Below are 27,140 nucleotides of genomic sequence, written 5' to 3'. Positions count from 1 at the left end.
TGACATTAAACTACCATCACCATCAGTGTAATTTCAGCACCCAAATCTGTTTCCGCCTTTAATTAGTCATCAGAATAATATCCAATATCAGTCTCATCACCATGCAGATTTGGGTGAACAGCAAATCAATTAGCCTGGACTGAATGGATGAATGAGGAGGTAAACAGACCAGTGCAGTGTCCCACTGGAGTGGGCGATCTGCCGGCTGTCAGAATAGCAGAGTTGCAGGAGGAACACATTAAAAGACACACAAAACAAACAGACAATTCATTATTGTTGTCAAACAGAATGGTAGAGTATTTAACTTTAAGTGTTATTGTGAATCAGGTCTGGGTTTGTTTCATTCATTTTAATTAAAGGAAAAGTGAATTTTCCAAATGACTATATTGACAAACTCTCCGCATGAAAGGCTGGTCATTTTCAAGCTATTACAAAATAATTGAAAATGGAAGCTCAATCATTGGCAAATGAATAATCATTTCCATTTGCAATAAACAATGACTGATTGTGATTGTGAAGAGAGCCTCAGCCCAGATGCAACTTGCTATTTTTAAAGAGAACAGTTAAGTCTTCTTTTCATTTTTTTGAGGTTTGATTATAAAGATAGAACTGATCACGTCATGAGCTGAATTTGAGCCTCCTAACATATTGTGACATATTTCGTAATCTTTTTTTTATTGTGTAATCTGTTACGCCCTATGCCAGTGTTTCCCAAAGTGTAGTACACACCTCCCCAGGAGTATTTGCAGTTATAGCAGGGATATAGGGAATGTGATTTATATTTTCCAACTTGCTGAATAATACCCTTCCTGTGTAAAAAAATACACCCAGACTTCCTCGTGCACCAACATTAGTCACTCTAACTCAATTCAATCAATAAGCTATTTCTCGACCTATCAGAATAGACTTCTAATTGGTCAAGATATGATGCAAATTCTTGAATTAAACAACAAAAAAACAAAACAAAACAAAACAAAACAACACATAAAACACTGTAATTAAAAGTTGGCAGGTGCATGATCTTTAGCACCAGATAAGTGGCCCAGCCTCCACTCCTTTAAAATGATAACCTCATCCCGTGCACAGCGGAGCAGCAGAAAGTGCCAGTTCCTTGTGATTGTGTAGTTAGTGTCAACACTGACAGTGGCATTGAAATGGAAGACACAAACGATCAGATTCCTAATCCCTTCCCTGGATCTTCTTCATGCCACTTGCCAGTGTACCAACAGCAGAGCCTCGTTGAAATACGAGGCCATAAAAATGGACTTTAACCAGAGGTCGCTACCAGATTTTTGGCTTGCTGTGAAGACTTTAATGCCCTTTGCAACAGCATGTCTACTGTATGTGAGAGCAGGTTCTCAGCCCTCACTAGCTGAAATATGAGTGGGCTATTTACGGGGCTGAATGAGAGGCAAAATTGTCAATAACACTGTCACGTCTTCATATAGAGCTACTTTATGTTTGTTGTACTTTCTTTTTGTAGCTGGCTTACAAACATGGCAAAATGTACCATCACAGGAGAGCTGGGGGCGGAGGGGACACACAGCAGTTAAAGTACTGAAATGTAAAGCTCACTTCACAAAATCTACCCATAAGGACACATCTTGACATTGAAAGGGGATAAGAATAAAATGCAGACATGTTCCTCGGTTTCCCTTTAATATTGTCTACCTCTGATGACAGCACACTAACAAATCCCATGGTGTATAGTGGGGCTTTAAGATGATATCAAGCTGTCTTTTGTGTATTGCAGTGTAAACTCGAAGGGATGTGCATATGTAGACAGTTGTACAAGTGTAACCAGTCACACACTTGCATACAGACAGAGGGAAAAGAAAAAGAGAGACTGAGGGACGTACACACACACACACACACACACACACACACACACACACACCACCTACACATGCAAACACACACTGTACCTGTCTTTGAAGAAGCGGCGGAAGCCAAAGGCAATGAGTTTGAGTACTGCTTCTAGCACAAAAGTGGAGGTGAAGAAATAGTTGCAGTACTTCAGGGCGAGATCCAGAGACTAGGGAGAGACAGAGAGAGAGAGGTGTGTATGTGTGTGCCTGTGTGTGTGTGTGTGTGTGTGTGTGTGTGTGCGGTGGTGGTGGTGGTATTGGTAACAGCACGAACAAACCACTAGCGTCTGGAAGGGTTCCCATTGTTTGTAGAGTAAAACCAATCATGCCAGAGGCAAAAACAGAGCCTCCTCCATTCACAGTAGCACAAACACTCATGCACTCACACGTTTAATGTCCCCTCCCTCACACACACACACACACACACACACACACACACACACACACACACACACACAAACATTTTCAAGCTAAATTATATTTACAGAAGATACAATTATTCCAGAGGCTTGTATGGCTTAAATGCATTTACAGCTACAAAGAGGATTGTCTTGGCCAGCCACAGAGACAGAACATTATTTTGCGAGTTGTTTTTCACTTCCATGAATTGAGCTGCAAAATGTAAGCTTCTATCAACAAGTCTGCTGCTGCCAAATGTCAAGACCTTCTGCTTACAAAAAACTCCCCCAAAAACATCTTTGATAGTTCCAGTTAAGGAGTGATATTTGGTTTGACTGAGACGGCTTACTCCATATAAAAGGTCAAATGGGCAATTTATCTCTTGTATAATCATTTCTCTTTCATTGACAAAAATACCATCAGGCTGTTGTGAGTGTTGAGTCACCATAAAACCTTCTCCTCTTCTCCATATGCATGTTGAGACCCATGCAACATTTTGGTAACCTTGGTAATACAGCTGCAGCAAATAAAATCACATCAGCAGCACAATAGCACTCTCTAGATAGCTATTCACAACACACACAGCAGAGTGTAGATGTTTGTCACAGTTTCAGGACTGCAATAAACCGTGATAGATTCACATATTATTGGAAATGAGCATGGCTTATCAAATTTATACTCATACCACTGGTTGCTGCCACTGCATCTTTCATAAAATACTGCTGTTTAGGAGAGTGAACAGCTGTGACCAGAAACTAATAGTAATATCCAGTCAAGCAGGCGATACGTTTTTAGCAAACACAACATAAAGGTGAAAAGGCATTTCTCCTTTTATAGCCGGGGTATATAGCTCATTGTTACAATAAAGCAATAAAAGAAGCTGGCAAACCTCTCTCCATACAAAGTAGGCTGTTTATTTTAGGTTATAGGTGACCATGTCATGTGGTCTGCCCCAACTGGTTCTTGCTACTCTATCTCAACAGATGTAAATAAAAAAAAAAAAAAAATGTCAAAAATAAACATGCAAATCATTCAACAAATAGATTTTCTTAGACACACACACACACACACACATATATATATATATATATGTATAAATATGAGCTACATATTTTTCCAAGATGCTGTAATAGGCATCATTTGTCAGAAATACCAGGGTTACAACAGGTGCCTCCATAACATCACCAGCATTCAATATTGTATACTTTCAAAGAACATACCCTATACTGAAATCAGTAAGACACAAAAGCATAAAAGTGGAAAAATGCAACATCCTTGCTATATTTTGTGCCTGTTGCCTATAACAAGCAAAAGGACCTTGAAATTGAATCTACAAAAAGACTGAATTACATAGGCTAAAGAACAACAGACTTGTTCTAAATTTATGACAAATGCTTAAGTATGAGGCACATATGGATGTTTATTAGCAGTTAAATGGACAATTATGCCTGTTAACAGACAGTTTGTCATATTTTATGTTAGTCTATAATGAGCTTATGGGCTCCTTGGAATTCAATCCACAGTTTTTTTAATAACAAATATGAAGAGGAAATAGTCTTGTGACACTCTGAATATGGCAAATTGTTGAAACCTGTTGGTGATATAACTTAATATAATTTGTATGGAGAGAAATGTGCAACCTTCGTTTATTCAATTATTTTAACTATAATTATTGTGACTAACTGACTGGTGGTTTGCAACACATTGTGGGTGTGTGCTTTAACCCAGTACAAAGGATTTGGACATAGAGGACTTTGATATTATATTGATTCATTTATTTATTGTTAGCTGGCTTTCTGTGTTTTTTTTTTTTTTTTTTCACTTTGCCCTTAATCAGGCAGCTGCTGAAAATTGAGAGCGTCAGTCGTGTCAGTCTTATGTGCATTCAATGAAAAACCTCTGTCCAGCACCAAACTTGCTTCCACCGACAAAAAAAATACCATCCCTGCACCCTCCTATGTGACCAAACACACACCTACACATGCCCATAGACACAGACACTGTTACTTACATAGGGCTGGTTGTAGTGCTCCAGGGACATGGTGATGACATTGATGCAGATGATGAAGGTGATGATGAGGTCCAGGTAGTGGTTTGTGCACAGTGTGTGGATCATCAGACGCACGTTGCCATAGCTGGCATAGTAGGGCAGCTTCTGGGCCTCTGGCAGTAGGAAAAGACACTAATGAAGCCTTCACATATCCACGTCACATGCTGTTTGGTTTTGGGTCGGATTCATAAGGATGGTGTGTGTTTTAACACTTTTAATCACATGGATTAGTTGTTCGTATGGCCTGAAATATCTTAGTTGTCAAACAGTCTAACTTTATCATTATTTGTGTATAAATGGCAATTGACAAAACACTTTTTTGGGGGGGTGACATATTTCGTGCTTATTAATCATCACTGGTTTTGCAGCACTTTTTCCAGAAATAATTTCAAACATCGGTTAGAGTTTCACGAGTTTTTTCATGTATTTTTCCTTTGATTTTCTGTTGATGAAGTCTGGGGTTCTCCATTCTTTGTCTGCTCCACCACAAAGGCTATCATATCATGCTAGTGCACAGTTGTTCTGCTGTTTTATCCCAAACAAAGTGCTGTGGCTGCTGCCGGAACGTAAAACACATCACCAACTGTGCAGTAGTTTAGTTTTTTTTTTTTTTTTTTTTTTTTGTACTTTGATACTGGGCGCTTAGAGGAGCAAATGTAAAATCTTTCATTAATAGGCCACATATTAAATTATAATCATGTTATACCATTTGGGGATAGAGACTGGCAGACCAAGCATTTATTTCAATTAAAATGTGGCAGGTTATTAGCTTCAAATTTCATTTCAGTTATGGGTAGAACAGGTGGAGACTGAATTAGGAATTGCCCAGGACAGTGTCCACTCCCGGTTATATCTCTGAGACTTCACTGCATGTGAAAAAACATTCACAGATCAAAGGACACAGCAGAGTATTTAGCTAATGTTTGATTAAGTTTGACAAGGAAGTAATACGGGGACTATTATGTTGCCACATCTCTAGAAGCAAATGACTTTGAGCACTGTACATGTTTAGGATGGTACTAGCAGCTGTAGATTATCTCAGCCCCTGTTTCAGCAGCCTAGGATTTGTTTTAAACCATTAACACCGTGGCCATGTTAGTCCAAGGTGAAGTTTCATTTGGACCACTCAATCAAGTTGTAAAGTTATGCCCTGCCAGTTTTCTTCTCAAAACAGATTTATAATCTATATTATAGCGTTACTGAGTTTGTGCTTTACAGAGTGAATAGGCATGCTTCAGTAAAGACAGTAAAGACATCGGCAGCTCTTCTGCTTTTCACAAAAACCTGTGAGCTACCCTATTATTTGTTCTTCTCATTCAAGATTTTATTTGTACGCTAGCCATCCTTGACTCCTCGATCTTATCTATTTTGTAGTCTCTATAATCTTATCTATTTCGTAGTCTCTATAATCTTATCTATTTCATAGTCTCTATAATCTCTGAGTTTCTACAGTAACATTAATTTAGCACTTTCTTAAGTTGCGCCAGTCACACTTAAAAATTTATGGAAAAGCTTCTTAAATAAACTGTTATGTTTGTCCCCTCCTGATGAAATCCTGTCCAGACAAGGATACATCAAAGCTAATGACTCTCATCATTTCTCCTCCCTTTCCACCTCCTCTACAAATTACTTCTCTGTTTCTTTTCCTCTCATTTTCTTAAACTCCTTAACTTTTGCCCTTTTTACACGTAGTTCTGTGGGTAAAAAAATACTTTAAAATGATAAGGATATAAAAAAAAGGAGAAAAAGAACACGCACCTTTATGCGTGTACATATGTATATACTTGTGCATGTGTGCAAGCCATAGAATACCAAGAAAGTCTTGGGATTTTGCAGTCTTCATCTGATTGCCTGTCTTTGTAATCTCTTTTGAGCGTTTCACACTGCCTTACCTCTCCCCCTCTCTTTCTGTCTTTTTCAGTTTGTTGAAAGCTCTACATCTTCATAAAAATAGATTCTTGTGATGTGCCATGGTGTCAAGCTGGATACAGCGAGCTATTTAGGTCCTCTTACTTGAAACTGAAATGTGTATGTTCTGTGCATTTGTATTGGATGTATAATATTTCAAACAGTTTTATCTGTATCTGTTTTTTATAATATGAGAGCCCTCAGTACCCATATAAAAAATCCACTTGGGACAGCCAAGATAATCTCAGCTTTTGTTTTTTCATAATCTGATCAATCAATCAGTCTTGTCCTATCATCCTCCACTCGCTCTCAGGAATCTCTTCCCTCCACATCTTGCTTGCCTGACCCTCACCTTTTCTTTTCTATCCATCTGTCATTTTCCTCTCACACCCCCTCCTCTTCTCCATATTCCAGCTTTTTGCCTCTTCCACATCCCCTCTGCTCCCTTCCTGCCTCTCCCTCTCCCCTCTGCCCCCTCCCTTACTCCTCCTCTTTTTTTCCATGCGTCGCTGGCGTTTCTCCTCGCGGCGCTTGGCCTCCTCCACCTCCTGGTGCTGCCGACACTTGTGGAAGTTCTCCACCACCACGCCGACAAACATGTTGAGGACAAAGAAACTGACGATGAGAAGGAAGGAGATGAAATACAGCAGCATCCATGGGTTGTTGTTGATCACCGGCTGGGGTTTGGGTGGAGTGTGTGTGTGTGTGTGTGTGTGTGTGTGTGTGTGTGTGTGTATGTTTGCAAGGATTTTAGGAGGATGGAAGTAAAGACAGAGATGAACAGAAGGAGGGAAAGAAAAAGAAAGAAAGGGAAGGAAAAACATTCAAATTAATGAATCAGCAACAATCAGTCATTATCTAAACTCTATTTCGGATCAGGGGGACAACAGATTATTTAACAAAATAAAATGATAGGTTCATATTAAGGGCATTAGCACTCATGCAACAAACTTAAAGCATCTAACATTCTTATGTCAATTTTAACATTTAACCCAAAACTTATACTAAATAACCTATCATCTATTTATAATATAGGGTTATTCATTTTATTGTACAACTTGCACAACCTGTTGGTCCACCCCGACTGCATCCAGTCCATGGTACATGATGTTGACCCAGCCGTCCTTGGAGGCCAGCACAAACAGGGACATCAGCGCCTGGACAACAAAAGCCACAGCATACAGGGTAAGGAAAACTCTTACCCAGAGTAATTTGTTACTTCAAGGTGAAAAGCAAAGCAATTTACATCTAATTATGTTTTTGCACACATCCACCCTCACGCTAGCATACGTATGCATGAAACCCACAGGACACTGACCTGTCCCAGGTTGTCGAAGTTGTATTTATGGTGGACCCATTTGTAGTTGGCTTGCAGACAGTCCGACTTGTTGGTGATGTTTTTCACGTCAGGGCCGAAGCAGTAGAAAAACTTGCCTTTAAACAGCTGTCAACAGAGAAAACAACAGGACAATGCTTTTGACGCCGTCTGACTGCTCCAATCCAAATGGCTGGAGAAGCTTTTCAAAGAGATGAAAGGGCGTCTCTGCGTGAAATAATGAGCTGGTCAAAGACCTCACAGCCAGTGAAAGAGAGAGAAATATGCATGTGCATATGTTTGGACTGTTTTAAAGTCAAAGAGGGAGCCGGAGGGAGGGAATTAGATAAAAAAAAAAAAACACACACACAATGCACACAACTGACATGACAAAGGAAGTGAGCTGCTCCCTGTTCCCTACCTGAACCCCCAGAATGCCGAAGATGATGAAGAAAGCGCAGCAGATGAGAACAATATTGCCGATGGGTTTGAGAGAGGTGATGAGGGTCTCCACCACCAGCTTCAGACCCGGAGCTCTGCTGATCACCCTGTGGGAGGGAGACAGGAGGAGGAGTGAGAGCAGAGACAGAAAATAAATTGACAATAAAGAGGAGATGGAGTAAAAAGGGAAAATACAAGGTACAGACTTCGCCGGTGAGGTGACTTAGATTTAGACTGGACTCACAAAAAAAAAAAAAAAAAAAACATGGAATAACATATAATTTAAGGGTTGAGTCGATATGATTGTAGAGTGAGGAAGATCTCACAGATCAAAATGGTCATAGAATAAAATTACTGGTTATCGGGAGCTTAAGACAGTGTGCAGACTTTCTTTCTTTTCTTTTCTTTTTGACTTGTACTTGAAAAGTTTTGACATGGTTCTCATTTTCAGCCTTTTGCTTTCTGCCTGTCCAACAACTCGCTGAACTGATTACAACATTTTTTTCTTCTTTTTTTAAGAAGAATTATTTTTTTTCTGCCATCGTTCCTTGCTACCTGAGGGGGCGCAACGTCCTGAGCAGCCTTAGTACTCTGAGCACGCCCAGGATCTTCGCCCCGCCTGCCATGGATACCACAATGTCAATCAATGACACAAAAACCAGGAAGCCATCCAGAATGTTCCAGCTGCTCCGCAGGTAGGCCTGTTCACCCAGATACAGACCCATGGAAACCACCTGGAAAGGCAGCAAGAGAGAGAGAGACAGAGAGAGAGATGGAGTAAATAATGAGGCATGAGAAGTCCTGCTATTTTATATCATTTTGGCTGTTTATCTTTAAGTTAGAGATGTAGTGTTGGCAGCAGAGTGAGTGGTGGTGGGGAAGAATAATAGCTGTGAGTGAGCACAATGTCGAGCAGTAAGAATGCACAGTGTATTTTGGTGTGTTGACTTCAACTCTAAACTTAAATAACAGTAATACTAATAATAGTAAATTTCCAAACTGTGACAACACTGCAGTCTCACTGTCAACTTGGAAAAACTCTGCAGTTTTGTAATATACTTCATATTTCTCAAAGAAGAATACCAAAAAGTAGAAAATTAACACTTATATTGACTTACCATAAACAACAAAAAAAATGATTTGTTGTGTGTTCCGATGCTCCTTGAACTCAGACTGGAGAAACCTGAGCTTTGACATGATACCTGGATCACCAAGTTGTTATTTTGAGTCGAAAGACTGTTCAGTTTGTTTTCTGACAAGTCAGAGCTCATTTTTAATGAGTTCTGAGTTGAAATGTACACAGCCCTAGAATGAGGGTTTGTACATTTCATCATATACCTTGGACACATTGAGAAGACTACTGTTTGTTTTTGTTCAAGTGTCAAAGAAGAGGAGTAGAGAACTTGAAAACAGTGGAAGAAAGAGAGTGAGACAGAGACGGAGAGTGACTCAGAGGAGGAGAGAGAGAGTCGTCAGCATCTAAAAGGTCATATGAGGCCGTCTGTTGACACTAACAAGACATATAGCATACAGGCTCACACACACAGACACACACACAGGCACAAACACATGAACAGAAACACACAAAACACATTTGTTCACCTGACTGCTGAAACAAAGGATCTGGCATGTGCATGTACACACTCTTCAAAACAGCACCTGCTCTGGCTAGACAGCCTCCTGACACTGACTCTACCTGTCTATCTATCACTCACACTGTAACTACTGTTAATGCTAGCATACGCACACACACACACGCAAACACACAGCATGCATCACTGTAAACAGGGAGCCATGTAACGTGAATGTTAAAATAGCAGGGTGCAGTAGAAATGGCTCAGTGCCCTTGCCCTTGGTTGGTAAAAATGTTAGTGTAAAATCATTTGACATATGATGGCAGAGACACTGAGTCTCAGGCGCTGCACACGCACCGTGTTGCACATGCACAGAGCCAGATCCAGCATTTTGCTCAGCAGCGATGGGAGCATTTCGCCTGCTCGGGCCAAAATCTGCAACTGACATTTGAAGCTGTTTGCCAAGTGTCCGATAATGCTTCAGAGAGACTACAGGGGTTAGCATGCAAACACATCAAAATGGCTGAAAGATCAGTGCCTAGCAAACATCTTAGACCTGAATGCCAAGAAGTAAACCTGCCTGAATGCCAAAAAGTAAACTGAATCTCCAAAAATTGTGGGCAAACTTCCTGAGTTGTACTTACAGTCTGTGTTTCTGTTTTTTTTTTTTTTTTTTTTTTTTTTTTTTTAGGATTCTTGAATCAGTCTGCAGCCCTTCCCTGACTATTCTTCAAGTGCATTTAGTGTGTCAGATTGGTACATGGTCATAGCATTACCTCAAAAATAGTTGATTTGGGTAAAAGCTCAGACAACATTAGACACGCGGTTGTGCACTTTCACAAAGCCTGACTGAACTCCGATTATAAGAATAATACTCAGCACATTCTGCATTGCAGCTCTACACTCTATAACCGAAAGCTCAAGCTTACTCTTCGAACAATACAAGCAGTTTCTAGAAAATCAGTCTGAGAAATGGTGCTGTATAATACTGGATGCAAGTGCAATCATTAAACTGCCAAAGTTATTTTGGATCACACAACATTGTGTCTGAACTGGCCTTTCTAAAAGACTTTGCAACATGCTGACCAATTCCTCAACCCTGCTGTGCTGTGCATTCTATTTAGCTGCATCTTGTATACTGTACGAAGCTTAGCTGTGGAGTCCTAGGGAGAGATTGATGTTATACAAACACACACCAACACACCTACACACACTCTCTCTCACACACGCACAGACAAAGAAGGTGCAGACAGATACAGACACAGGGGGAGACGTGTAGCGCTCGGCCAGGGGGCTGACAAGTCTGTAGCTTCTTGGCTGCCTGTGATAGGTTAATAATTTATTGTGGGAGTGCATAATTGATAGCCCGCTTGTGCCAAAGCCTTCCGCAGAGAATACAGAGACAGTGGCGGACGGAAGGATGGAGAGAAAATAAGAAAAAAAAAGGAAGAGAGTGAAAATAAGGAAGAGCGAGGGTCAGAAAAAAGGATTGTGGAACTCTAAGGAAGTGGAAAAATAGAACTGAAAGAGAGAGAGAACAGCGGGGGAGAGGGAGGGAAAAGGGAGCGGGGTTGCTGGAGATGGACCACATTCACAGGAGAAGAGTAGTTGCTAATTAATGACATTGCCTAATTGCTCTCATTTTGAAAGGAACACAGGGATTGCCAGGAAAAGAGGGGAGAGGGGCACCGAGGAGAAATTGAGTCAGTGACAAAGACAGAGAGGAAGTGACAGAAAATATGCCAAAAAGACCAAAAACTATAGCAAGAGTGAGAGAATTATTGTCTGGTAAGTGCATTGCACTCACTGCACACGGGGCTCATTGGCAGTAACAGAGTGACACGCTGTAAAATTCTACCTTGAGTGTCATCTCGCCCACAAAGATGGCAGTAAAGATGTAGTTGGAGATGGTGAGGAAGACTCTTTCCTAGAGAGAAAGAGAAGGGAGGGTTTGCAGTTAAAGGGAGAGAAAGCTAAAACATGTAATTTCTCATTAAAGTGTTTTTGTTGTTGTTGTTGTTGTTATCATTGGGTGTAGAAAACATCACAAAACTGCAAGAATCTGGAGTCCTTTCAATGCAGAGACAGGTCTGTAATGTATCACTGTAGCAAACACAGCCCCTTAAAATCATTTTTTATTGACTTTTAGCAACTCACACATCTTGGTGGATGATCAAAATAGTGCCCAGGAACAATACCAAATAAAAATATCCCTGTTTTTAACCAGGTTCACCAATCGCTTTCAAGAAAGAAGAGAAGAGGCCAGTTTCACACAAAAAAAAAAAAAAAAAAAAAAAAATGCAGAACACAGTGGCCTATAATAATTACTCTGACATCCCAGGATGAGGTAGCAGTGATAATGTTTCTGATGTTATTATCATTAAATTATGAAATATAATTAACATCCAAAGTAATCTATGACTTTTGTGGGCCTCTCTCTGTAACTGACATGAAATAAAGTCACATTTTTACTGGGACTGGGGTTTGGGGGTGCAGTGGGGATTATAACTTGTAAAATCTTATCTGACTTATTGTACCTTCAAGCTAATAAATCTGAATGCTTTCTGCGAGAATGCAAAAAGCCTCCACTTTGCCACAGATAAGAGCTGTGGCCTAAATGTACACACACACACACACACACACACACACTTTGTACGGACTTACCAGACTGCCCTGCAGTATCTTGGGCCTCTCCAGAGCCACTGTGATACAGTTGGAGAAGATGAAGGCCAACACCACGTAGTCAAACAGCTTATGGGCTATGATGGACTGGCACATCTGTCTGAACCTGATGAGGGAGGAGAAGAGAAGGGAGAGGAAGTAAGAGATAAAACAAAAAAGAGGAATAATGCGGGAGAAAGATAAATGAAAGTGGACAAAAAGAAAGCAAATGAGTTAAAGAGGAGGAAAGCAGGTAGGAGAAATGGAGACATACAATGAGATTAAAAAAAAACAGCCAACTAAAAAGAGACAACAGAAAGCGAGAAGGAGAATACGTAGAGATAAGTGTCACTCGCTCCGCTCAAACGTGACAAAACCAACCGAGCTGAGCTGCCTGACGATGCAAGGGAGCTCCCTCACATCTCGGTGAGTAAATAGCCTCATTCAGTCCCTGATTACATCGCTCCTAATTCAAAACAAATTACATTAACAACACTCTCAGAAGCAACAGACTCCTGAGTACAGTGCTCCGCTGGGAGAGCACTATAAAGAGGTATGGGAGAGAAAGGAGCAGAGAGACAGAGAGAGAGAGGGAGAGAGAGAGAGTACACACCAATACTAAATATCCATTTCAAAACTTCACATGTGACTCTGTGTACTGCCAAAACGCAATTAAATATCTTCACAGCAACCTTCACTAGACAAGATGAAAAGACGGGGAATGAAAGGCTGTCGTCATATTTCCAACAGGAGGGGTCCGGCAAAAATGATTTTGGAATACACATGGCAGAGCTTGAAATGACTTTCACCCAAAATACTCTGCCGTGCATTTTTGAGGAACTTCCTCTGCAGATTGCAATGCGACACCGTAACATCATATGTAGGTCTCGGCTTAACATATCGCCCATAGAGGGAAATCTGGCCCCTGAAGCCTATTTCTTGTTGACAAACAGCAGGGAAAGGGTAGAAAATATCCCTTTGTTATCTGCAAGGTGGAGATCGATACTCTAATCTAGCCCTTCTCTCTGTGGAAACTTGGCAACCCGTCCCTCCTATCAATGAGGTGGGTGCAAAATCTGGCAACCCATCCTCTGTATTGATTTGGTGAGTGGCGAGTGCTATATACGTCCTGTGGCCAGCCGATAAGTTTTGATGGAAGGGTGGATAGGAGTCTATGAGAGACTGCGGGGTGACTCTAGATACTAGGTAGGCTGTGGAGGTGCAAACACACGCCTAGGTTTGTGCGCATCCACAGGCGTAACCACACACAAACATGAACTACACATGTCAAATCAACACTCACCCGCAAATGAATGGACAAATGCAGCCACATGTGGATGCACACACACAAACGCAGCATGGACTGGATCCCACCGACCAGCTTATCAAGTGCAGAGTGAAACGAAACAACACATAAAGAGCTGGACACAGGAATAAAGGAGCAGAACGAGGGAAGACGGTGACTCACTTGTTCTGTGGGGAGAATAGGAAGACAGACCAGTCCTCTCTGGTCTCACACCAGTCCGGCCTGTACACCTCTAACATCTTCTGGATACGGAAACACAAGCTCTGGATGGAGGGAGAACACACACACACATGCAAACAGTTAGTCCCTGCAGCGTCTCTTCATGGAATGTATCCTGAGTATATAAAATATAAATTGCATATATACACAAACGCAAATATAAGACTGTAGGCATGCAAACACGCACATTTCCTGCAGCAAATGCTTCTGCACTAAACACAAACAATACGCACAGCACTGCATACAGAAAGTGCTTATTTAAACTCCGTATTTAAATTATTTACAAAAGTGAAACACTTCTATAGCAACACCTCAGAGCCTCTTCCAACATTACCATCTGTCTAGCTCTCTCCCCCGCTGTCTAAATAGTCCTTTCTAATTAACCTTGTTTCGTTCCTACAGACTTGTTTACAATGAAAACAATGGGAATCCCATGGGGCCCGGGTGATAGTGAGTGCAGGCTTTGTACAAAGTGCTTGAAAATCCTACACGAGAGAGCGGGAGATTATTGTATGCGTAAAATCTTGTACTGTAACACAAAAGTTAATGGTTCAGTTGTAGAGGTTTCACATGGCTAGATTGAATTTCTTTCCCTTTCAGATGCTAAAAAGTTCCATCATGGGGATTCTCATCTGTATCTGGTGGCTGGTTATAATTACAGGAAAGTGGCATGCCTGCATTGCTACACATTCATAACAGCGAGGGTAGAAGTAACTAATTACATTTTCTCCTGTTGCTGAGGGTTTTTTTTCTTCCACTTTGTTCTTTTTGGAGTATTTTCTTACAATCAGCAACATATAGTAGGCAGGTCTTTGCTTACATATTGGCATAAAGTAGGGAACTTATTGTTGCTGTTGTGCAATGTGATATTTTTTACAGTATTACACATTTGCAAAAATAAAGACATACACAAACATTACAAAATAGAACAAGGAAAATGGGCAACAATGGAGCTAGTTTTAGTGAATGATGACTCAGCAAAAACAAGCAGAGTACTGCGGCTTTACTTTATTTTAAAATGATTTCAACAATGGTATTCTAACAAGCAACTCAGTGGTATTTACTCTGAGTATTTTTTTCAAATGAGCCACTTTCATCTTTAGATAGTTACCCTGGTAATTTTACTTCCACTTAAATCAAAGTTCTGCAGTGTTACAGTACATCTACTTCAATACAGCCTTGTTCCCAAGCTTTCTCCTCTGCACAGAATAAAAAACCTGGAAGAGGGTCACCGTTTACTGAGGAAAAAGTGAGGGAGCTACTCAGATCCTCAAGTTGTTCATCTGAATTTGAACAAGAATGCGCATCTTGTTAATCATCCCAATGACCTGTGCAAGTCTCTTTAGTAGTGCGAATAAATATTTCCTCTGGGAGTTCTATATTTCACCAACCACTTGCTTTTTTGCCTTCATTCTTTCCCTGTAGAAATATATTTTGCACAGCAGACAGAAAAACCCAAGAAAGTTTTTGGAACTACAGTAGGACAGCTTTGTCGAGACTATCTTCAGTAGGATATTTTAGTACTTTTCCAACTCTGCAAAATAGTAATGCAAACAGGGGCTTTTGCTCATTCATTAATTTGTGAACACATTCACACAGGCCCATTCACTCACTCACACTATAACCTCTGAATCCTCGTTCATTCACAGTGTCAACTCACATAGTCAATTTCATCATCCAGGTCCTCCTGGTCCTTGCTGCGGGTGTTGACTTGGGGGAAAACGTCAGCCAGCAGCTGGCTCTGGGCGTTCGCCCCTCCAGCCTGCCCAGCCTGGTGTCTCAATGGAGGCTGCAGGAGCTGTGACAGGGGGGTCTTCCCATTACAGTCCTGGTGCACCCCTCCCAACCTTCCTAAACCTGCAGGCGCACCACCACCACTTCCACTGATTATCCCCCCAGAGAAACTCTTCTTCCTTGGTTGAGTGTGGAGCGACACACAGGGCAGCGGGTGGTGTTGTGGTGGTGGAGGATGTGGGGGTCCTGGAAGTAGGTGGGGCAACTCCAGAGACAGAGCCCTCCTGTCCCGCCTTGGTACGAAATTGCCTGGGATTAGAGGTTGGGGGAGGTGGAGAGGATGGGGAACAACAGGAGGAGGAGAGAGGAGGGACTCCTCCTCATCTGGGTGGACATGGTGGTGGTGACGGTGCGGGGACGAGGAAGCACAAGGTCCCCGGATACGAAGGCTACCCCCGACCACGCCACCCAGAGCACCCAGGCCATATCCATAAAGGGGCCTTGCAGAGGTGGGCGTTGGGGCTGGGGTAGAAGTAGGGGAGGAGGAGAAACATGGGCGGCCTCCCAGGCTGTTCCAGCTGGAGCGACGAGCCCACAGGGCTTGAGGCTGCGGGGAAAGTGGGCGGTTCCAGCTGTTGTAACCCCCGCCAGGGAACTGAGGAACAGAGATAGAGAGAGAGACAGGGGAATAAGAAAAATATATTCCTAGTTACATTCCAGACTCCCCACTGTCATGACGAAGACAGCAAAACATGAAGAGGAAAATGGAGAACAAAGAACCAAGTCAAGAAAAGAAAAGTGTATTGATGCCAAGTACTCTTTGATCACAATGACAATATTTCTGCCTTCTACTGTAATTCTGCGGCATGCTGAGAAAGCCTGGAATACAAAAAGAAACAGAATAAATCCAATGCCTGTGTCCTCACAAGACTTTATTCTGATCTATTTGGGACATTAAATGCCATGGAGTTCTGACTATATGCAGGTTTTTGTTCTAAACAAAGACTACAGCAGGTGATTTCAGTGTTAAACACAGCTTCAACCAGAAAGGAGGAACCAATCAGCGAAAGCATCCAGTTTAGTTTTTGGCCAGAACAAAAAGCTGCATAAACTCATGTACCACTCAGTGGCACATGCTTCAACACCTCTGTCAGCTGCCTCATTCATTCTAATATAAGTTTCCCATGTGACATTTTTAATCTATTTTTTTTTTTAATTTAACCTTTATTTACCCAGGACAGTATGCTGAGCATGCATGCTCTTTTTCAGCAATGCCCTGCTCCACATTCACACAGTTGCACACATTTACCACATTCACACCCGGGAGCTGCTCAGTAACCACAGATGTAATATAAGAACAAGATGGTTCTTCTTGAGTAGACTATGGTTTACACGCATTCTCAGTTTTTCTGAGCATTGGCCCACAACTGACAAAAACAATCATTTTAAAACAGGAAATCAAATTTTCAGTCAACTAAGAACATATCGATTAATTGGTCAAGCAAAATACTTTCAAAGGGCAACTAGACATCCTCCAGTCTCCCTTTTTGTAGTCCCCTTCCACTCACCACGGCCCTCTGCTCGAGATTGGCCCTGCCCAGGGAGATGACACTGCTCTTCCTGGAGCCCAGGGTAAAGGTCAACTTCTCCCCTGGGTACAGCCCAGCAGGCATTGGAGCCAAGTCCAGGTGCCCATTAGGAGTCAGAGTACAGATCTTAGGGTCTGTGGGAAACAGACAAGTGGGAGGTATAGAGAGGAAGAGAGGGAAGAGAGGAAGGTGGACAGGTTAATGGGAAAAAAGAGCAGGAGGCAGAAAGGAGGAGAATGAAGGCGGGGAGAAAAGAAACAAATAGTTTAGATGGTAGGAATGAGGAAGAACAAAGGAAGGAATATGGGATCGAAAGAGGAAATGAAAGATAGAAGATAGAAAGGAGCACCGGAAACAGGGGGAGAAGGGGAGGCATAGAGGAAAGAAAGAAAGAAGTAAGGAAACAAGGACAGAGGGACAAGCAAAGGATGAATGGAAGAGTAGGAAGAAGGAAGGAAGGAAGGAAGGAAGGAGTAAGAGATAAATCAATTGAAAGAAAGAAAGAAAGAAAGAAAGAAAGAAAGAAAGAAAGAAAGAAAGGGGAAAGACAGCAGAATTAAAAGAGCAAAGAGGAGATAAACAAAAAAAAGAAAAAAACAGGAAAAGGGCATTAGTAATGGCATTTATTCAATGTATGAAAAATGAGAGCATTAAAGAAACCATTCCTTTCTTCCCTCCCTCCTGCTCTGTAGCTGACATGTAAACACAAGTCTCCACTCTCCATCATTGCCCTACATAGCCAACTAAAATGCTGAGGCTTTAGCTGAGAGGCAGAGAGAGGTTTAAATCAGACCGAATCTCTTCACAGCAGCCAGATAGGAGCTGAAGTCATAACAGAGAAAGAGAGGAACATCAGCTGGTGGGTTGTCCGTTTGTTAAAACATATATTTTGCTCAAACAGGCCGAAAAGAACATTAATATACCAAATGTGTTGCTTTTCAAAAGTCAAATTTGGGGCTAAGAGACCTACTACTCCACAGCTAACATTATGCCATGACTGGCTCGCTTTTGCCCTATGAGAAGAGGAAAAAGGAGGAGTGGAGGGCAGACAAAGTGGCATTGGGCATACATTATTTAGAGTTTGTGCGCCGTTCATTTCAGACTGGAAAAAAGATGATGCTTTGTGATGTCTGTTGTGGAAAGGGCAGCAAAAGTTTTCCATGCCTGGAGGCCAAAGTATGAGTTGATGGCTTCATGGAGTGCCAGCCGTTTGATAAGCTTTGATTGATAGGGCAATTAAGGAGGTTGATAAGACGCCTATACCAGAGACATGTGGGCAGCTGAAGGTGATCAGCGCCCCTCTGGCCAGTCAAGATCCCATCGTGGCCATGGCCTTAAAATAACCTGTCATCTTAAAATCATTGTCTTTCTTAGCACACTCCACAACTACTTCCCAAGAAGTGGAACTAGGGGTTATAAAAGGTTAAACAGCGTGATGCTGCACCACTGTTTTGATGTGATTGATGCGGCTTTTTACTGACAGTTTAAAGTATTCAGTGGGATTTCGACTCTGCTGTTCCATAATGAAACACTGATCTACAATAATAATTTAAGAAATGATAGATCTGTAATAAAATTCTATAGATCAGTAGTTAGAAATGAAAAAAACAGTTAGAAATGAAAAAAACAGTTAAAAATTCACTGCATTTGGGAGAGTAGAGTATCTAGTGCACAGCCAAACAGTGCAGAAATAAAGTAAGATAAAATTAAAATTAAGGCAAAGGCAAATTAAGTCCAAGAGAAGAAGAATAGGCATTACAATAAAAAGTGGAAGTTTAGGTTGGATAGATAGACCTATAATGGGTCCTTGTTCAAATTAAATGTTATTTCCAAACAAATGCATGCTGTTACAGTCTCCAGTTGGGTCAACCTCTTACTCCTTTTTGTTAGGCGGGGATTTGGCTGATGAAAATGCCGCGTGGCTAGTGACTTTGGAACACCAATAGCCACGGTGGCCTGTGAGCCAAAAAGTTAATGTCAAGCCCTGAACACCTGGATATAAAGTAAAATGTATAAGCAATTATTTCTACTTAATTTTGTATTCATCACTTTCTTTTGCATTCATCACTTTTTAAAAATTTTGTATTGTTTGTAACCCTTTGCAACAGACAAAAAGCTGGATTCCTATGTTAAACACATGTTTAAGGGATCAAGTGATCCCTTCACCGACAACACACTTTTCATATGTTTAGCCTAAAATACACTTTTTTGTTCGGCGAAGGAAGGTTGTTTATCAATTATTAAAAGCCCTGAGTACATCTGTCAATTATCTGGTTATCTTTATTCAGAGCTTAAAAAAACACTGCATATTTCTGTGGAATTTACACTTATATTTGGGAATGAAACCGTCAAAAAAAAAAAAACTTCAGAAGTTAGAGAAAAGTCTCTCCTTATGAAGCAGAGGAGGCACACCATCTTTCAGCGTGCTGGAAGGCCCCTAGGGGTGTTTGGTACCTGAGAGATGGAGAGAGTCTTTCTGCTTGTCGCTCTCCTCAAAATTACAGGAAGACCTGTCATCGTCTGAGTAAGACCGGTTAGCATCTCCCTGTATCAGGGACAGCCAGAGAGAGAGAGAGAGGGAGAGGGAGAGAGAGAGAGAGAGAGAGAGAGAGAGAGAGAGAGAGAGAGAGAGAGAGAGAGAGAGAGAGAGAGAGAGGAAGTTAGGGAAAGAGACATTTGCAGAGAAAGACAGAGGAGGGGCAGAGAGTGCAAAAAAAATGTGAAAAGAATGATCTCATACCTTGAAACAGCCAAAAGCAAATTTAAATAGGAACTGCCAATCTCTTGTCCTGTCCTCATTACCCGACTATCAAAGGGCAGCCTTCTCCCAAGCTCACCCAGTTTACTTTCACCCGACTCTGCCCCGGCTCTAAAAGGAGAACACCAGAATCTGATGTTCAATTTTCCCCCAAGAAGAAAAGATTGTGTCTCAGAGTTACTCTTGGGGAAAATTCTCATTTTTGTTCCCTCCTTGTTATGACAGCCATTTTCCTCCATTTGTGGAAGCACATTTCACTCCAGTGATACCTTGTGTTAAAAGCTTTATTTATTTGTTTGTTTTCAGTAATTTATTTATTGATTTATTTTAAATGCATCAAAGAAGGCAGTGAGCATGACACGTAAAGACTGGGTAGGGCTGTGTGAAGTTGATACTTTTCATATATGCAAAAAACAGAAGTGAGTAGCATAAAAAGAAGAATTGGGTGTGGTTTACACTGAAAAATCACCTAAACTCTTACTATATTCTCCTTATAAGCAAAAGGTTAGAAAATTCAAGTTCCTCCCAGAAAGGAAAAGCATAAACTATATATATATATGGCCACTGTGGTTCCACTTTAGTTTTCTCTAAAATGTAATTTGTGGAGACAAACCCCTGCACTAAAGACATCCATGCTGTGATGATGAGATGTTCAGAGGACCGGGACTCTTTGTCCACTCACATTCAATCCAACCTCCCCTCACAAGGTTTCACAGCAGAAAACAGGAGCACACCCAGCAAAAAAAAAAAAAAAAAAAGAAAAAAAAAAGAAAAGCCTGCTTCATTAATGTTAAATTAATAATCAAAATAATTAGACTATTCCCATAGCAAACACTATGAAAAAATAATTGCCTCCCTTCTAGCAGGTTGGTGTCTGACAGACTGAACACAAACAAACCTGAATTCAGATGAACCCAGTCAATTTGTTTTTAATTAAAGATGTTTTCTTGGTAACTAATATTAATACATGTGGATAATACTGAAAAAAAGAACTTTTGGAAAGAACAAATAATTGTCTAAAATACATAATTCATAGTCTGTCAAATTTAATAGTTAAATATTCAAGGAATTGCTGGTAAAATGGGATGTACTAATTAGTGTTGTAAACAGATTATTTATTAATTTTTCCAAGATCATTTAATGGCGTTTGTGATGGTAGAAAGCACATTGGCGACTGGAAGCTGGAAGGATGAGATGGGATGGGATGGGATAAGAGGGTGTGTCGGACAAATACCTGTCTGAGAAAGAGCTGAGAGGTGCTTTCTGCATTTGGGTGCCGTGTTTGTACGGCCTGATGGGTGGGGGGGTAACAGTGAACGGGGTGCTCAGGGTCATTTCTAACTGTCTGCGCTTTTTGTTTCACAGCCGGGGAGATGAGGTTGTGCACATGAGGTGTGCATTGAACAACTAGCAGCTGTGTGTTCTTGTTTGAATAAAACTGGAAAAACATCCAACTGCGTCCGATAGATTGTGACTCCAGTCTTGTATCATCAGGCTGTGGCAAAAATTGAATGATTTGGTATGTTACAAAATAATGCAAATTATGTTCACTAATAAAACAAAGCCACTGTCAGATTCTGTATGGAGGCTTTTTTTTTGCAATGCAGGAGTGCAAATTTGATTTGAGAGATGTTTGTAAGTTTACCATAGAAAAAAACAAACAAACAAACAAACAAACAAACAAAAAATAACTATAAATGGAGATGTATTTCTACTGTTGGGGTTAAATTATGTAAAAATGCTAATATGATTTTAAGAATGTGTAACTCGCTTTTGGTTTTCAAAAGAATGGTTTATAAAGGTAGTTTTTAAAGGTATTTCTGAGGCTTTGAGTGTGAATGATTTTTTTAAATGTATTTATTTTTAAAATTTCTGCTAGTTATCTTAAATTGATAGGAATGTTGGATAGGCATATATAAGTATTATGCTTCTGCTTTTTCTGTCATTACTTTACCCTCATTCTTAATTCATTTGTTTACTTTAGTTTAGTATACTCTCGAGATTGTAAACTATATATCCTGTTTCTACTCATTGAATTGTGTCTGATACCTGAATAAAAATACTACTACTACAAGATGGATATCTATGTCTTACCTCAGCTTGGAAACCCTCAACCAAGATGGCAACCAAGAGGTTGAAGAGCACGTAGTTGCCAAAAGTCATGAGAGCCACAAAGTAGAGTGCAGCACAAGGTGAGGTGGAGGCCATGCCGTTGTACAGCACCATGTTCCAGTCTTCCTGCGTCAGAATCTGCAGCAAATACAGTAGACATGTAGTGTAAAGCAGGGACATTACTTACTGTACACAGCTATCTATCTATCTAGCTAGCAATCTCGCTGTTTAGCTGTGTCAGTATCTGTGTGAAATTCTCCTACAAACCTGAAAAACAGTGACGATGGCCCAGAGTAGAGAGTCAAAGTTCTTCCTGTCAGGCACCGTGTCCCCAGCCTCTGTCCTCAGACTGAATTTACAGCCAAAGATATGCATCCCCAGGATACTGCAACACACAGGCACAGCAGCCGACTCACATTAGGACACATCCCGCGCAGGATGTACAGTAATAATTATGTGGCTGAATAGAAATGTCTTATATCTTAGAAAGAGACAGCTTCTTGGGATTAAGAACGCTGGCTGATTTTCCCTTTCAGGCTCACAGATTTTTTGAAAATACAAAGTGAGTTTGATTGGGTTTGATTGGCTCTTGAGTTTTGAAACTGACAGAACACAAAAAGGACCGTGTTAACAGTCAGTCACAGCTAATAAAGGGAAAATAGTGAATTAGTCGGATCTAAAAGGAACTGGCAAGTGATGAGCAACAGAAAACTGTAAAACGAGAGAGAAATACATAGCTACATACAGAGGAATGGTGGCATAACAGAGTTTGAATCAAGGAACTTGATATAGGCGTTGTTGTGATTTTACCAAACAAACATCAGCTCTATTCATTTTATCTTCAACTCAAGACTTAAAACATTAACACATATATATGCACATAAAGACACCATGCATTCTCACACACATACAAACACACAATATACAATCATCACAGTCCATTTATTTCACTCTCTGCCGTTCTTTCCTTCTGTTCCTTCCCTGCCTCCATCTCTCCTTCTTGTGCCCATGCCCATCTGTTCGCCGTCTTCCCAGGACCGTGAAACCTTACACAACCCTGTTCATTTCCATTCGCATTCATCACTGCGTTGTCTAGAACAATGGTGGGGAGATTTCAGAAGTTAAAGTCTTAGCTGAGTGGTGCTGGGTGTTAGTAGCCTGCTAAGCCCTAAAAGCTACAATGGGAAGATGGATAGAGCGAGTGCCTCTTGCTCCAGCAAGTGTTAGCTGGCTCAAAGCGCTGGCTCTGATGCCATCTGTCTTGGTGCACTTATGCTTGATTGTTGTGCTGCAGGGATTTAGACGCTGGTTGGCAGACACATACACAGACACACAGCCTTACACACACACGCACACACACACATACACACACACACACACACATACTGCTTGCAGACCCTCGCGAACAAAATTGCAGAAGCAGATCAAAAGCACATAGATAAACCTGAGCACACATCGCACCCCTGTCCCCGAAAAACATACAAACAGCCAAACATACACTGATTGCAGAGATTCAGACACATTACACACACACACAAATGCACATGCACACACAAACACACAGCAAAGTGCAGAGGACTGCGCATGGCTCCTTGATTTTACTCTGCTCTCTATCAATCTCCCCTCACCAGTTATTGGTCTGTCACTCATTTAAGTGGCCTTTGCTATTAGGGAGTAGCCTGTCTATCAGTCAAACTTCCTCTCCACGTCTCTCTTTTATACACACACACACACACACACACACACACACACACACACACGCATGCAGTAAATCTCCTTCTCAAACTCATATCTCATTCTGCCTTCCTCTCTTTGACACAAACACACACAGGCAGGGCAGCAGCATTCTCTTACCTCATTACTCATCATACCCAGCATGTACAAATTATAGTATTTGCAACAGTTATTCTAAATTACTACTTCTAAGGTAATCTCCATTTTCTTTTATCAACCATGTTGTTGGAATTACAGTTAAAAAAAATACTATATCTTTATATTTTGCTTGTTATGGATACACTGATCGTGCAAAATGCTACAACTATCTAAGGACAGAGGATGTTGTATTGCTGTAAAGCCCCTTGAGGCAAATTTGTCATGTGTGATATTGAGCTATACAAATAAAATTGATTTGACTTGACTATGATACCTAATTGACTTCAAATGGCAGATCCAATATAGCTCAAAAGTATAAACCTCTGCCAATAAAGAACATTTTCATTTTCCAACTTGCTGTTAGACATCATTCTCATTACTTGAAATTTAAGTTCAATTGATTCCACACTTTTAGAAAATGAGGCCAAGTCTTTCTCTCTCATAGTTTTAATAGCTGTGGCAAAATCCATAACAAGAACACCACTGAAATCTAATCGGTTGTTCCTTCACTAAAACTCGATCACAAATTTTAAACTGGAAACCTGCTCACATGTTTTTGAGGTCTTCTGATGGCACACAGACAAAGACACAAACTAACAGCAGCGAAAACATGATGTTTTTGGCAGTGGAAACGATGACAAGGTAATGGTGGTAGGGAGGCAGGTCAAAGACAGATTTCAAAAGCCTTGGCACGGCTGAGACACGCTTTGGGCAAAAGGAGGCATATCTGTAATAATTGGAGGGTGGTCCTGTTATTTTGCACAATTTGTATTCAGGCTTCAGGCTCTGGGTGCATGAACCATGCCCAGCAAGTATTTTTTATCCTAATCTGTTGACATTTTACCAAGGATTTTTGGGGTGTTGCTTTGAAAGATTTGGAGCGGCAACAAAACAACTTGCCTGGGGCACCACAACAGCGCTTGGTACACACACACACACACACACACACACACACACACACGCTCACACACACACACACACAAACACACACGCTCACACACACACAAACACATACAGATCTGCAAACTGTTCCCTACATTACAATGTATGTTCTTTCCCCTCGTCTCTCTCTTTCTCTGACCTTTTCCCTCTCTTTCATATTCCACCTACAAACACATGAACACACACACACACACACACACACACACACACACACACACCAGACCCTCCTTCTTTTACCTGAAGATGAAGATGAAGAGCATGAGGAGCATGCAGAAGGTGGCCACGTTGTCCATGGTCTTCATCAGCACCACCAGCTGCCTCCTGAGGGCGGGCATGAACCTCACCAGCTTAATGACCCTCAGCAGCCTGAATGTCCTCAGCACTGACAGACCGCCATCCGCCTGGCCGATGATCTCACACACACTGGGGTTTATGTGTGAACATGTGTGCGTGTATGGGAGAGAAAGACAGAGAGAGAGAGAGAGAGAGAGAGAGAGAGAGAGAGAGAGAGAAGTTGTTGGATGTGGAGAGATGTGAGGGAAAAGAGCAGAAATTTAGAGAGAAAAAACACTTATCAATGAGAGAAGTGTGGAGAGAGGAAGATCAAAATAAATAAATAGGGATAGAGAAGAAGGAGAGAACGGTACAAGATAAGGGAAGAGTAGATAAGAGGATAAGACAGTCTTTTAGGCTAAACAAAATCCTTCCAGAGTGACTCTCTGATATGGAGAGATATACACAATCCATACTGCAGTGTGATAAGGAATGATGCTGCATTTTAGCTACATGTCATCTCTGTGCTTTAGGACAGACTGATCTATATTAATCAACCTCCACCCAACATACAAAGGAAGAGTTTGTCCCTTTCCGCAAATTGTATTCTATAACAACAAGGAAAAGATCCAAGGAGAAAACAAACAGATGCAAAAGCTGATTCTAACAGGCTGTGGTTACCATCTGTCTTCAGTGAGACCTGCTGCATCCAGTTACGCCAGATGATTGCCATTAAATGTCAGGTGTACACTTTCAGATCAGTCTTAAAATCCCCATTCTCAGCTGGCCTAGATTACCTTCCTGTCGGATCTCAGTTGTGTGAAGACAGAAATGCGATTACAGTGTGGATGGCAATTGCAAGAAATGTCATTATTTATCATGGCCAAGCTGAGGTTGTCTCTCATTAGCTTCTGCATTCTGTGTGCGCCACGATCTAGGATCGGCATGGAGGAGCATAAAGCATGGGACAAAGCAGAAAAAGTAAGTCAGAGGTATCTTTCCTCATACAAAATGAATCAGCCACTTGGTGTCAGAGAAGACCTCAGAGGCGATGGAGCTCCAACCAGCGACTATGTTTCCAACTCCCTGGGAACCAAAAGTGTGCTGAGGAATATGATTTTTGCATAAAGCTTACGCCGCTGCTGTGCGCTTCTTCTCTCTCAACAACTGCCAGCTGTTAATAGCTCTATTGCTAAAACAAGGTGGAAAATCAAGAACAAAAGGAGAGTCTGATGTTGTTATAAATATCATGTTTTTTTTAAGTAACCACTGCACAGGGAAAACAAATATGACCTCATATCTGTCCACAGAGCTTGTACACAAGTGGCATGTTTGGACATATCAAACAGACCTGATCTGAGATCTGATCTGGCAGTTTGGATCACTGGACTAACATTGAAAAGACAGATATAGCCGTAGCCTCAGTAACCATGGAGGTAAGAGGTTATGGGGATACTATTTCGTAATAGTTGTCTTACTCTGATTTTGATTTGATTTGCTCTGTTTTCATTTAAAGGCAGATTATGCAGGGAAGGGCACACCACCTTGTTATGATGTGGCAAAGAATGATGAATGCTACTCAATTTTCAAAAGAATGTAACTTTGAAGTGCCTCAGGAGCTGAGGACTCTTTTACCCCAGCAAAACCCGAAACATAAAAGCATTTTGCTCCATTGTTTATGGAGCAAAATGCTCTCTCTGTCCTAAGCCCCTCCTGTCATAGCAAGACTCATGAAACTTGTATCATAATTGATAATCTATCCATGCAATACACTAATATTGTTCATGTGAGGCTCCAGTTTTGAGCTAGTCTTGTTGATTTTTTGAAAGTAAAACACTTTTGTAAAACAGCCAATAGGAATGCTATCTCTCTTAAATGACCCGTAATTGGCTAAAGTCAAGATTTTCTAAAGCCTGAATACAGAGCCAAGAGGAGGTGCAGAGGTCTAGTTTTCTCTCAGACCACTTGCATTACAATATGCTGGCAGGTTATTATGGCATTTTTCCCAATGACACAAAGAATAAAAACTGCCTACACCAGCTATAACTATTTGCCTGTATTTAATTTAAAATGATAGACCCAGACATATGTCTCTCTGTGATCCTTCCCAAGATGTCAT

General features: G+C 41.1%; 1 protein-coding gene across 1 annotated transcript in view; it reads right to left on the bottom strand.

The window, feature by feature from the left end:
- LOC115364085 (voltage-dependent T-type calcium channel subunit alpha-1I-like) overlaps positions 1 to 27,140 on the bottom strand; it is a 170,393-nt gene that overhangs the window by 29,535 nt on the left and 113,718 nt on the right. Inside the window, exons 11-26 of the mRNA XM_030058506.1 lie at positions 24,986 to 25,171; positions 22,202 to 22,319; positions 21,917 to 22,072; positions 19,519 to 19,609; positions 17,044 to 17,198; positions 15,402 to 16,130; positions 13,685 to 13,785; positions 12,220 to 12,343; positions 11,414 to 11,482; positions 8,537 to 8,715; positions 7,962 to 8,088; positions 7,544 to 7,669; positions 7,293 to 7,382; positions 6,710 to 6,902; positions 4,279 to 4,430; positions 1,926 to 2,035 (exon numbers count right to left, since the gene is read on the bottom strand). Coding sequence (XP_029914366.1) covers positions 1,926 to 2,035; positions 4,279 to 4,430; positions 6,710 to 6,902; positions 7,293 to 7,382; positions 7,544 to 7,669; positions 7,962 to 8,088; positions 8,537 to 8,715; positions 11,414 to 11,482; positions 12,220 to 12,343; positions 13,685 to 13,785; positions 15,402 to 16,130; positions 17,044 to 17,198; positions 19,519 to 19,609; positions 21,917 to 22,072; positions 22,202 to 22,319; positions 24,986 to 25,171 — 2,706 coding nt within the window. The remainder of the gene's footprint in view (positions 1 to 1,925; positions 2,036 to 4,278; positions 4,431 to 6,709; positions 6,903 to 7,292; positions 7,383 to 7,543; positions 7,670 to 7,961; positions 8,089 to 8,536; positions 8,716 to 11,413; positions 11,483 to 12,219; positions 12,344 to 13,684; positions 13,786 to 15,401; positions 16,131 to 17,043; positions 17,199 to 19,518; positions 19,610 to 21,916; positions 22,073 to 22,201; positions 22,320 to 24,985; positions 25,172 to 27,140) is intronic.

The sequence above is a fragment of the Myripristis murdjan genome, chromosome 8 (assembly GCF_902150065.1).
Source record: "Myripristis murdjan chromosome 8, fMyrMur1.1, whole genome shotgun sequence".
Lineage (NCBI taxonomy): Eukaryota > Metazoa > Chordata > Actinopteri > Holocentriformes > Holocentridae > Myripristis > Myripristis murdjan.
Note: the sequence above shows the minus strand (reverse complement) of the source record. Positions and strands in the feature narration are given on the sequence as shown.